The sequence below is a fragment of the Acomys minous genome (assembly GCF_964271855.1).
Source record: "Acomys minous genome assembly, chromosome: 6".
NCBI lineage: Eukaryota > Metazoa > Chordata > Mammalia > Rodentia > Muridae > Acomys > Acomys minous.
The window spans coordinates 27109084-27122349 of record NC_140487.1 but is presented as its reverse complement, the minus strand read 5'-3'; the positions used below and the strand labels follow the sequence as shown (position 1 = coordinate 27122349).

Genomic DNA, 13266 nt, shown 5'->3' with positions numbered 1-13266 from the left:
GTTGGTCAGAGTTGTCCAAGAGATTCCCAATAGTCTATTATAGACTATTGCTGTTGCCATGGTTAGCTCTCAAGAATGAAAGTAAGTCCCTATTTCTGAAGATACCATGAACTTTGGACACAGGACCCTGTAGATCTGAAAGGCTGCCCTGGAAGCCTCCTTCCTAAAGACTACCTTTCACGGTACATGGAGGGCAGCAGCCAATAGGTCTACCTAGCTATGATGCCTGTGAGCTACAACAGTGACTAACATGACACAATAACCTTAAGGATGTGATAGCAGCACATATACCATGGCAGTAACCAGCAGCTTAGAAAAGGTAATGATGCCTAGTACCAGGAAGCTAGCCAATTACCTGAGGCTATTGCAGTCAAGACTCCTGGAGAAAAGCCTACAACTACCACTTTACTAAATCAGTATATTCCTAGCTACATTTTCAGCATTTACCATGATACTCACAAAGTGTAAGTCTCACCCCTCATTAAAGACACACACACATCTTTCTGTAACAGCTTTAGATCATTGCAGAAAATCACAAATGATCAAAATGCCAAGAACAGTGACTCTGTGATACCCAGATCTACCTGATAAATCTACAATACAACTAAGGCTTGGGGATCATAGCTTAAGAGGGGGTAGAAAGACTGGATGGGCTAGAAGAGCAGGGTGTTTGCTCTAAAATTGCATCTCCTAGAAATGTCAGAGAAGCTATACCCATGAAATATCATCAACATGGCGGCCTAAACAAGGATGATGCCAATAGGCCTGCAAACATAAAAGAGGCCTTAACCCTACACAAAGAGCTACAAGCAACTAAGGAATGCTGAGACCAAGAGAAATACACTTTCCCAGGGAAGAGGTCCCCAACTAAATGTCCGATATCAAGGGATCAGTTCTGAAATCATATACATGTAAGTAGCATTATAAACATTGAAAAGGTTGTACTCATATACTTTGAAACACACACACACACACACACACACACACACACACACACACACACTTAAAGAAATAGAGGCCAAGAATTTGAGAGTGAGCCGGGGGATACATTGGGAGGGTTGAAGGGAGGAAAAGGAGGCAGAAATTATGTAATTATATTTTAATTTTAAAAATAAAAGGAATCCAGAAAAAAAAGATGTTTGTAATTTAAATTGTGTGACACAGTATGTGAACTTCTGGAAATAAAAGAATGAGCCCCGCTGGTATCTAGACTAGACAGCTCTAAGGCCCTGAGGCAAGAGCATCCTAGTCATATTCAAGGATGAGTGGAAAGCCAACATAGATGGAGCAGAGTAACCAAGGAGAAAGAAGGAGCAAGAGATGGTACTGGAGAAGGGATGTGTTGTTAAATTCTGTGGAGCCTGGTCAATCCTAGCAAGGACTATGAGTTTAACTCTGAAGGAGAGAGAAAACACAGCCTCAGAAGCAGAGAAATAACATAATCTAACCACTATGCTGCACTGCCCTCACATGCGACCCAATACAAGTTGCAAATCTATGTAATAGTTGTTAAGGTAGCCTATTAATAAAACACAATCAAAGGAGGGAAGTGAGGGAGAAGTCATGTCAGAATCTCCCTCTTGGAAACTTGGCAGGGATTAATTAATTAATTTTATGCTGGAAGATGATTTGTGAATATAAATTATAAAAAGTAAAGATCTACAAAACCATTCAGACTGGTGGTAATGGAAATCAAAGAAGTAAACAAAACTACGTTTATTTTTTTAATTGAAAAAGAAAGAGCCTAACAATTATCCCCATGTCATGCTTTGTTAATAAGTATGTTATAGTAAATTAACTAGCAAATGAATACTATGAACTAGTAAATTAGGATGTTGGCCATTGATGTATGAATGTAACAAGTTTTGAAGAAAGCAGATATTCTCCCTCTCTCTCTCTCTCTCTCTCTCTCTCTCTCTCTCTCTCTCGTGTGTGTGTGTGTGTGTGTGTGTGTGTGTGTGTGTGTGTGTGTGTGTGTAATTCAGAGGCTGATGTTAGGATGCTTTTCCTGTATTGCTTTATCTTGGTTTTTGAGACAGGATCTCTTTCTAAACCTAAAGATTGCTTTCTTGGCTAAATTAGCTGGCTAGCTAGAGCCCCTGAGCTCTGCTTGTCTCTCCTCAAGGCCTCCAGGGTTGAGGTTCCTGGCATGCACTTGGTAAGTGGTGCTAAACTATATAAGAAAGCAAACCAGTAGGCAGCATTCCTCCCTGCACCTGTTTTGGTTCCAGCCTCTAGCTTCCTGCCTTGGCTTCTCTAACGAACTATGACCTGGGATATGTAAGCCAAACAAATCCTTTCCTCTCCAAGTTGCTTTGGGCCTTGGTGTTTTATCACACCAATAGAAGCCCTAACTAAGATAATTAGTAAGGAAGTTTACTGACATCTGCTGGCTTTGTGGTATTTTTTAAATCATTCAAGGTCTTACGTGTTAGCTATAGGTCACTTAAGTAAAAACTAAAGCATAAGCAGGATAATTTGTACCCAGGCATTCCTGTTAAAAATTAGTCTTTAGATCCAGGATATAGGTACAGATCATACAGTTTTAGCTATCGGGAAGGCTGACACATCAGGATCTTTTGAACATCCTGTCTAGCAAAACAAACAGACCTCAGCTATACAGGAAATTACTGTCTTTTCTGAAACTTACTGTGGGTTTTTTTTTTTAATAATAATAAAAAAAATGGCCCAGGATTCTAAAGCTTTGATGAGATACATGTCAAATGGAAATTCTCACACACTGGAAGGCCAGCAGAGTTTTTAGCACAACTTGGTCTGCTATGTGACTGCTATCAGGAAACTACTCAGGCTTTAGAGTTAAGAAATAGTTTTTATCCACAGACAAATGACAACAACAGAACCAACCCAAACCAAACCCCTCAGGTCATTAGTGAAACCCTAGTGAAGTTTTGCATTTGAATACTGCCAAACCATGTGGACAGCACTCTGCACTGGGTGTTTCAGCCACTATCCACAACAGCCAGGGTGACCATTTCAAAACTCACGTCTGATCTTGTCAATCACTTCTTTCCAACTATCTCGAAGACTCCTTGGTGCTCCTAGGATGGTGATGGAATGCTTAATGTGATCAGCAAGCCTGCACGCAAAGCAAACCCTAGCTTCTTTTTTAGCCTTGTGATCACCACCCTCCCTACCTCTGAGCTGCAGGCATATTAACTTCAGGCACTGTATTTCCTCTAGCCACAGGCCATTTGCAAATTCATTTTGCCTGGATGCTTCCTCTCACAAGCGCTTTCTTAGTTCATTCTTTTCTTCTTCTTTAACCTCGGCTCAATCATTAGATCCTTCCCTGCCACCCCAGTGGGGCCAAGGTTTGTTAAACTTCAAAAGCATCCAGATAGTAACAGCTCAACTGACATCTGGATTTCAACCTCAGCAGATTCTGAGCAGCAAGCCAACCTGAGTTGTATGTGGCTGACTTCTGACCTATTGACTCTTCAGCTAATAGATGCGTGTGTGTAAGATACTAAGCTGGTGAAAACTAACAACCATAATGTGCAGCCTTCCAAAATTGGCCCTGAAATATTTCAGAAGATAATAACATTATTGTCAAGGCCAAGTTTGTGAGCCATGAGCCAGGCTGAAGTAAATATCAGACCTTTGACAAGATCTGAATGATGACTCCATATTCAATTTTCTTTAATTATATTCACGTGTTGACTGAGGTAAATATACTTGGCTAAATCTATAAGTTGATTGATGTAATTAGCCAGGTTTTGGACACCAGTCAGAGATTTTGGTAGCTATAAGTTTATGTATAGATACATATACAAACATATGTACATATATATATAAATAAATTAGCCCTAGGACTTCAAGGCATAATCATTACTATCATATTTACACATTTAAGATTTTATATATACCAAATTTACTGTGATATAATAAATTAATGCTAAAATAAAATTTTATTCTCTTGATTTTTATAGATCTCATAAGAATTTTCTTAAAAATCATTTTAAAGTAACAATGTCTCATTACAATTAAATCAGCATTTTCTTGTATCATGTCTGAAAATCTCATTTAGAAATTGATATTATTAGTTTCTGTGGTGTTCTGAATGAAAATGGCACCCATAGACTCATAGACACATTATTGGAGGCATGGCCTTGTTGGAGTAGGTGTGGCCTTTCTGGAAGGAGTATGTGACTGTGGCGGATGAGCTTTGAGGCTTCAGAAGCTCAAATCAGGCCTAGTGGCTCACAGTTAACTGTTGCCTGTTGACCCAAAATGTAGAACTCTCAACTATCTCTCTCCAGCACCATGTCTGTCTATGTCCCATATGTTTCCCACCATGATGATAACGAATTAAAACTTTGTACTGTAAGCCAATCTCAATTAAGTGTTTTCCTTTATAAGAGGTGCCATGGTCATGGTATTTCTTTACAGCAATAGAAACCCCAACTAGAACAGTTTTCCTAGTATTTTTAAAAACACGGTTACATAGGTAAACTATGCTTCTAAGAATAAAACATAAATTATGGTATGTTTAGTAATCTCTGACTGAAGGATTTTTATGTGTTATATTTGTAATTTTATTTCTTTTGATGATGATGAGACTATTGGGGATTATGGTATACAAGTAAGAATGTTGTAAATATTAGCATCATAAAATCCCAATTGGCTGGATTTAGCATCTATGTTTTCAAAATGTGTTTCTTATTTTTAGCGTGTATGTGTGTAAAAGTATGGTTTGTATGGATGTGTATGTGTGTGTACACGCACTTGGAGATCAGAGGTCAAAGTCTGGGTATACAGATATCTGTAGTTCCTCAGAAGCCTTCTATTTTTTTGTTTTGTTTTGTTTTCAACAGAAGTCTTTCATTGGTCTAAGTTTTGCCAATCAGCCTAGGTTGGCTGGCCATCAAGCCTTAGGGATCTGGCTGTCTCCACCTCCCCAGTGTTGAGTTTACAAGGATGCCATTAAACCGGCTTTTAAAAAATGAGTTCTGGGCATTGAACTCAAATCTTTTGAAACATTTTACAGACTGAATTATTTTGCTATAGTGAATCTTTTAATGTATTTAAATACTATGCAAATATTCAAGTAGCAAATTGAAATGCTTACCAAAAGAAGTTAAAAAATAGTATGAAAACTCATTAAAGTTCTATAGCAGGAGTATACCATATACTAGACATAATTGATTTTTAATCTCTTTCATTTCTTGTTTCCAGATTAGTAATCTGGAAAACACTTAGAATATCACTCAAAGTAAGTGAGGGGGAAAATCTTATCAAATGAGGCCCCCAAGTGGCAGTTTATTGATAAATGTCCATGCAAAGGTAAATGACTTCTTATGGTAAGTACTGTGTCAATTGAACTCACTAAAAACAATGAAAGTTAACATTGTAGACAGATTATTTAAAGTGGAATTTTAGTGTTTTCAGGCAGAAATGCGAAGTTACATAATATGAATAACATGACCGTGCGCTTGACGGCACAAAGCCAACCTTGTTTTTGGTTTTAAAAATGACTGCTCACTTTCAACTTCTTTATATATGCCTTTATATATTCCATATCTACCAAACCAGGTTGCCTACAACTTAACTTCACATATCTTCCTCTTCTTTATATCCTTTAAAGACAGGCTCTTACTATGAAGCCCAGTGTTCAGTTTGCATCTGAAATGTTCCTCCAGAGGCACAGGTCTCAAATGTTTTGTCTCCACCTGGTGGCTTTATTTTGGAAGGCTGTAGAAACTTTGGGCAGTAGGACCTACATGGAGGGGTCAAGTCACTGAAAGAAGGTCCTGGAGTTGTCTTATCCCTGACGGATTTCCTGTCACTCTACGTCCTCTCAGACTTGATGTCAACTTCAGTGCTCTCCTATAGTCCGCCAGGCCATGAAAGTTCTGAAACAGGAACTCAAACGGACCCTTCCTCTCCCAGACTGTCTACGTCAGATGTTTTGGTCACAACAACACAACAGCAGTTCACAAAGCAAGGTGTTCCTTTTACCTCAGTCATTAGAATTCTGGGATTGCAAAGGAGGTATACCACCATCCTTTGCTCTAGTTTTTTTTTTTAAATAATTAATGGCTTTTATGCATTTCCTTAGGCATTTATAATCTCAGGTTTAAAAAATTATCTCTAATTTGAGTTCTATTTGTCATTGCTAGTATAAATATTTTGCTAAGACTGTCTGCACAGCCAGTGCATCTGTTTGCTGATGGCTGGTTGTGAAGTCATATGATTAGGCTAGCAAAAGATAGGTTGTAGCTCCTAGAAGGGGAACCTCCCAACAAGCATCTATGTCAGGTGAACGGAGAACAAGTATTTGACAACACGTCCACCGGCAAATCACATACCTGTCTATGAGGAAATTTCATCTGCTTTTATTCATGTGAAAGATAAAGTTTAGAGTCTGTTATCTTATTATATAAATGTATATTTACCGAAGTAGCTTAGTTATATATTTTCCTACATGTATTTTTATTTGTTTATTTTTGGTTTTTCGGGACATGGTTTCTTTGGGTAGCCTTGGCTGTCCTGGACTCCCTTTGTAGACCAGGCTGGCCTCGAACTCACAATGATCCTCCTGCCTCTGCCTCCCAAGTGCTGGGATTAAAGGCGTATGCAACCACTATATTTTTTATTTTAACATAATTATATTTAATAGTCTAAAAAGGTGAGATTTTTGTTCTGATGACTTCAGATTTTCAAAATTTAAAAATATCTTAAGTCTGGACATACTAGTTTGTTTGGGTTTGTTTTGTTTTGTTTTGTTTTGTTTTGTTTTTCAAGACAGGGTCTCTCTGTGTAGTCTTGGCTGTTCTGGACTCACAGAGATCCACCAGCCTCTGCCTCCTGAGTGCTGGGATTCAAGGCATGACCACCATACCCAGTGCTGGACATACTAGTTTAAAGGCAAGTGAACTGTAGTCTAAGGTGAGTGCCAGAGATCCGGGCCGAGCCAGGAGCCTCCCACAGGTAAGGCCAGAGAAATAGAGACTCTGCAAAGTGGCCCTTCCAAGCAGTGTTTCAGGACTCCAAGGCAGCATTTCCCTCCACCCTGTGATCAAACGTCCCTCAGGCTCACTAGCTGCTCTGCAGTTCAGATCTCTGTCCTGGAGAACTCTAGGCTGGACACTCACTCAACACTCTATGGTCAGCTGGGTCTCAGGCTGTGCTGGAGATTGAGGAGGGAGGATGAAGTGGGAGGATGAGGCGAGGAGAATCAAGAAATTCAGACCCTAATCAGACTCACGTGAAGTGAAATGCCACGGGCATGTTGCCTGATGCCATTGTGTCGCTGCTGTCTGTCAGGCTCGAAGAGGGCTTGGGACAAAAGGAACTGCTTCTGAAACCTACTGAAGCGCAGGGACCAGGAAATCTGTCATGAAATTTTGAGACTCAGCCTTGTCAGCGTGGCTTCGGACCGGAGTCGCTGTGGATCCGGCGCACCGAAACTGGCTTTCCACAACCCACACCAAGCCACCCGCGGCTTCGCCCCGTGCACACTGACGCTGCACGAGCCCGGCCAGGGAATCTGACAGCAGCCCACGCGCCAGGGCGGGGCTTAAGCGAGCGACTTTAAAGGCTCCCGGGGCGGCGGGTCCCGCCCCCGCCTCCCACCATTGGCTGTCTCTGGAGAAGCCTTGTTCCCATTGGTGCAGGGGGCAGGGCTCCCTCAGCAGTCCCACCCAACTGGAAGACTGACGTGCGGGGCCGGCAGGCGGGCTCGCCCGTGCGCAAGCTAGTGCGGCGTCCCCAGGGAAGCAGCGCTGTGCTGGGCTCCGAACCCGCACGCGCTTCTCCCGTGGACGGCGGCGGCGCGCGCGCGAGGGCGGAGGTGGCTCGTGCGTGCGTGTGTGTGTGTTGGTGTTGGGGGGGGGGGTGAGTGTGCGCGCGCGCGCGTGTGTGTGTGTGAGTGTGCACGCGCGTGGAACCTGGGTACCGGGCGCGGGTGCCCCACTGCCTTCCACACCCTGCCTACCTCGCGGCTCCTCCCTCGCTCCCTCGGGCCGCGGGAGGATGCCACACTGAGAGCGAAGGCCGCGAGACCCAGGTGTGCTAGGCTTGCGGGACCGCTGGAGACAAAGGGGGCGCGGAGTTGAGCCCGCCATGGCCTCCCGGAGCCTGGCGGGCCTGAGCGGGAGCCGCGGCAGCGGCGGCGGCGGTAAGAAGAGCCTCAGCGCCCGCAATGCTGCGGTGGAGAGGAGGAACCTGATCACCGTGTGCAGGTGCGCGGCTGCGGGCGCCGGGGAGAGGGAGGTCCCGGGGCTAGGCTGCTGCGGCCCGCACCCCTGCCCTCCCCGCGCCACTCGTATCCACGGCCGAGCGGGGACCCCGCAGGAGGTCCGGGGGCGCTGCGCTCCACGAGGCCGTGGACTAGCCCTCGGGTCTGGACCTCCCCAGTTAGAGGCGCCTTGGCCAGGGCCGGGGCGGAGCCGGGGAGGATCTGTTTTGAAGGTGCGGTCTAGTGTCTGAGTAGAAGAGGGCGGAGGAAGAGTAGCATCCTGCTGCTGCTGTAGTAGTTACCTAGATAGCTCTGTTGCCCCCCCCCCCCCAATCCAAGTGCTTTCTCTTGTTTTCTCTTGTTGGCGTATATTTTCACTCCCTTCATTCCGCCCATATGTGTATCGGGTATTTCAGTCTTGTCAACTACAGTGCCAGTGCTGCTTGCGGAACTGTGGAAGTCTCCTAGTCCTCCAGTCCGTCCTTTATTCAAAGATCTGCATTTATTTTTTAAACATGCTTCCTGATTGTAAATGTATCCCTTCCTCTAGGAAATATAGAAATAAATCATCACTATCTACAAGTCTAGAATTCAGAAAAAAAAACTGGTTTTGAACAGGCCTATATATTTTCTTTAATATAAAGAAATTCTAGACATCCGTTTCTTAGTAACCACTCAGAGCCAATAAGTTCTGTTAAAATTACTTTGTTCCATCATACTGTTTAATCGTCAACCAGCGATAATTCTCTAGTTATCGGGTAAGTGATGAAACCTTTCCCTCCTTTACGATTCATGTCTGTATTTAATTTTTCTTCCCTGTGTAAAAGCGTGGCTAGCATCTTAAGCAGATTGCAGATATATGTAGTAGGAGTTACATTCAATATTTAAGAAACTTAAGTTGAACTGTAATGAATGCTCATCTATCAGGAAGACCTTTGCTCACAGTTTGCTTTGTAAGTGGTAAAATAAGATGGACTATATTTTATTATTTGTGCCCTGTAGAAGACAAGTTTTTGGGACAACTTACATTGTTTAAATCGAGGCAAATTTCCAAGTTAGATACATAGAAAAATAAGCTACGTGGATAGTTACAGATATTAAAATGAATTAATTTTTTAAAGAAATGAGGATAGTTTCAAAGCCAGTTTCAACCTAAACTGTGCTTCTTGAGTCATTATGTTCCAGCAGACTCAAACTTCCTAATGATTTGACGTTAGAAGTTGGAAGAGGTTGAACGAGTGGAAATGTAGCTGAGCTCATCAGAACTGGTGTCGTCATTTTCTAGTGTCTTTAATATCAACTCCCCGTTTTCTTCCATTGTTTTGTCATCTATGCAGTCATGTTGGACTAGATCATTGTGAATTTCAAGTGATGGACTTAAAATGAGTAATAACCATCAAGCAATGTGTGATCCTATTTGCTTTTTAATGTTTCCCAATATGAGCACAGTCGAAAAATATGGGAGAAAATATAGCAGCTAGATAAGCCACATGCATTTTTCTTTAAACAAACATTTGAATCGTGCCCTCGTTTTGTGATTCTTGATTGATGTTGATTGATGTTCTGGGAAAACTGAAATTTATAAAACTAGAATAAGCAAAACCAATCCCCCAGTACATTTGGGGAGTGCAGTTCTCAAGACAGAGTTTTTCTGTGTAGCCTTGTTTGTCCTAGACTCACTTTGTAGACCAGGCTGGCTTTGAACTCACAGAGATCCAACTGCCTCTGCTCTGAGTTCTGGAATTACAGGCATGTACCACCGTGCCCAGCTTACATCTTGTTTTTGGTTTTTGTTTTTACGCTTATACAGTAATGCTTTTTCCTTCCCTTAAAAAGCTAGGTATAGCTTCAGTTTAGGTTCATTGCCATATCTTAAAACTGTGCAATTCTATAGATTTAATGGCATATACAAGTACAATATTGTTACTGTTTTGAATTTTGGAGTTAGGCTGTTTGATTATATAGGATGGTCAGGAAAAGAGCTTAATTAAATTTGAGTTCATTATGATTTGGGGTGTGTGTGTGTGTGTGTGTGTGTGTGTGTGTGTGTGTGTAATTCAACTTAAGAGATAAAAATATGTATTATGTATTCTAAAACCATTGTAAAGTACTTAGTGAATAAAGTTTTAGCATGTTTTTCCATAGTTTGTACTTAAGATAAAGTAGGTCATTTGAGAACTCTAAATTTTCCACACTCAATTCCAGAATATTTATATATTCATTTTAGCTACTCTATTTTGTACACAGAATCTTTATTATTTAGAACTTTAAAAATTTGAGGTACTTTTTCCCACATTTCTTCCCTCCCTCTTTTCTGATACATGGCCTTACTGTGTAGCCTTAACTGGCTCGGAACTTGCTATGTAGATTGGGCTGAGATCTGCCTGCCTCTGCCTCCTGAGAACTGGGATTACAGTCATAAACTTTATGCTGGGCCTGCCTTGGGTTTTTTAAACTTGAATTTTCATCCATACAGTTTCAGGTGTTAGTCATTTTTCTCTTGTTTTTAAGCTTATGTATCTTTCAAAGATTTTTATTTATTTTTATTTTATTTATGGGTGTTCTCCTTACATGTGTGTCTGTGCACCATGCGTGTGCATTGCCTTCTGAGACCAGACGATGTATCAGATGCCCTGGAACTGGAGTTACAAAGAGATGTGAGCTGCCACCTGGGTGCTGGAAATCAAACCCAAGAGCCTGTGCTCTTAATGACCAAGCCATCTCTACAGCCCAGCTTATGTCTTTTTACGCTGATTTATTTCTTTGACCTTAGTCCTATTGGCAAATACGATTAAAATCTAATTCACCTCTCAGCTTATAGAATTATAATAATATTGCATAAAATACTAAATATACATGTTTAACTATTAGAGTACACACTTTAAAACACTTGTCAAACTTTTAAGTCAGTAGGTGTGCTGGCTAGTTTTACATCAACTTGACACAGGCTGGAGTCATCAGAGGGAAAAGAGCCTCATTTGAGAAAATACCTCCATAAGATTCAGCTGAAGACAAGCCTATAGGGCATTTTCTCAGTTAGTGATTGATGGAGGAGGGCCTGGTCCATTATGGATGGTAACATTGCTGGTAGTCCTGGGTTCTATAAGAAAACAGGCTGAGCCGGGTGTGGTTGCACACAGCATTAATCCTAGCACTCAAGAGGCAGAGACTGGCAGATCTCTGTGAGTTCAAGGTCAGCCTGGTCTACAAAACAAGGACAGGACAGTCAAGGCTACACAAAGAAACCCTGTCTCAAAAAACCAAAAATCAAACAAACAAATAAAGAAAAGAAAACAGGCTGAGCAAGCCAGTAAGCAGCACCCCTCCATGGCCTCTGCTTTAGCTCTAGGTGCCTGCCCTGCTTGAGTTCCTATCCTGACTTCCTTTGATGATAAACAGTCGTGTGGAAGTGTAAGCCAGATAGGCCCTCTCCTCCCTAACTTGCTTTTTGGGTCATGATGTTTCATCGCAGCAATACAAGTTCTAACTAAGACAGTAGTTGAAAGGAACTTCACATGCAAAAATCAGTTTTCCTCTCTTGTGGATAAAAAAGGCAAGGGTGATTTAAGAAAATGGCACACAATAAGCTAAGCAGGATAGAAACAAATGATAATTTCATAATTAAAATAATGTCATTTTCTATAGGTCAAGATAGTATTTCAGAATACTAGTATTATTTCAAATTAAAACAGCCCCTCATTTAAACTGTGGTCAAGGAATAAAGATCTCATATTTTATATGTAACTAATACCTGCTCTGAGCTTAAAATTCTTCCCTCAGGTATACTGCTTCAGTTAGCACTTGCAATGGAATATAATCTACTATATAATGAAGCTCATAATTTAAATGTTCATATTTAGCACATGATAAACAGTATTTAGACAGTTTACATAAATTCACAGAAAAGAGGTTGTACATTTTGCTACCTTTTTTTCCCCTAGAATATATGGATAACACAATTTGGTAACTATTGGTGTCTGTTCTGTGAATCTGTGTCTATGAATACATGCACTGTGCAGTAGGTCTCCATGGAGACTATTGAGGTACCTTAGTACGTCTTGCTAAATGGCCCCATAAGACTTGTGTGGGGTTTTGTTTTTGCTGCCTGTTGTTTCTTCTTATTGACTTGGCTGTTGTTGTTTTTTAAGGTGTGCTTCCAGAAGCCCTTTTTTGTTACACTTCACATTTGGCTTGCTGACTATGGTTGTGAACTAGCAAAGGAGATAAGTAAATTTGTGTCCAGAGGCACAAGTTAACTGGAGAACGTTAACAGGCTTAGCATTTTAGATATTGAATAATCAGGGGAGGGGAAATGTCTCACTCTGCTTCAACTTGGTAGGAGTTCAAACATAGGTATGTGAACACTTACTAAATATATTGACAATAATATATCCTTTATACACTGCAACTTATTCTTTGTTGCTGCTTGCTTGAGTATGCCTTACAAGAGTGATCATTCCTTGGAATGATGAATATCAAAAGTTACTCAAATAATTTTATGTGTAGTAGGGCATTAGTCAACATTTTTTGGTCAGTCCATAGCACTGTAGAGCTCCTGAGTGTACAGAATGAAGTGCTCCACACTCTTATATTTCCAACCACTCTTACCCAGTTATATACTGATCCTTCAGTCGTCATTGAGAGTTAAGATAGGAAGCAATCTAGAGACTCTTCTTGATGCTGTTATCAGGAACAGTGTGTATCATAAAATAGCTTATTTTCTGAAGACTTCTGTCTTGTTTCAGTGTCAACAGTGGCCTGATTCTAGGCATTTGGTTTATTTACATTATTGGGCACATGAGTATGTAATTTACAACTTTATCTTTGTCTTAGATAGCTGATAGTGTTACGTCTGTGGCCAGTTTCTAATTCATATATAAACATTGTGGTGATTCATTCAGCTCCACTATACGTTTACTTTTCAAATATAATTTTTGTATGTATATGTGTACATGTTTTTGTGCATGCAGGTGTATGTGGTGGACCTCAGGCGTCATTCCTCAGGCACTATCAGGGACTATCAATGGCCAAGTAAGGTCACCAAGTAAGGTAGACTGGTTGACAAG

At 41.2% G+C, this 13266-nt stretch overlaps 2 protein-coding genes across 5 annotated transcripts in view; one reads left to right on the top strand and one right to left on the bottom strand.

The window, feature by feature from the left end:
• The window catches only part of LOC311599507 (ATP-dependent translocase ABCB1), a 158517-nt gene that overhangs the window by 89416 nt on the left and 55835 nt on the right, over positions 1 to 13266 (bottom strand). The window contains exon 1 of one of the 3 annotated variants that reach the window (XM_084785426.1): positions 7229 to 7247. The exons of the other annotated variants lie outside the window; for them this stretch is intronic. The gene's annotated coding sequence lies outside the window, so the exon portion shown is untranslated. Of the gene's footprint in view, positions 1 to 7228; positions 7248 to 13266 lie in introns of those variants that run through there. 3 annotated transcript variants of the gene reach the window in all.
• The window catches only part of RUNDC3B (RUN domain containing 3B), a 136687-nt gene continuing 131157 nt past the window's right edge, over positions 7737 to 13266 (top strand). Inside the window, exon 1 of one of the 2 annotated variants that reach the window (XM_084785453.1) lies at positions 7737 to 8204. In XM_084785453.1, the coding sequence (XP_084641579.1) occupies positions 8086 to 8204 (119 nt within the window). In that variant the 5' untranslated portion in view covers positions 7737 to 8085. The remainder of the gene's footprint in view (positions 8205 to 13266) is intronic. The other variant, XM_084785452.1, reaches the window with a different exon arrangement.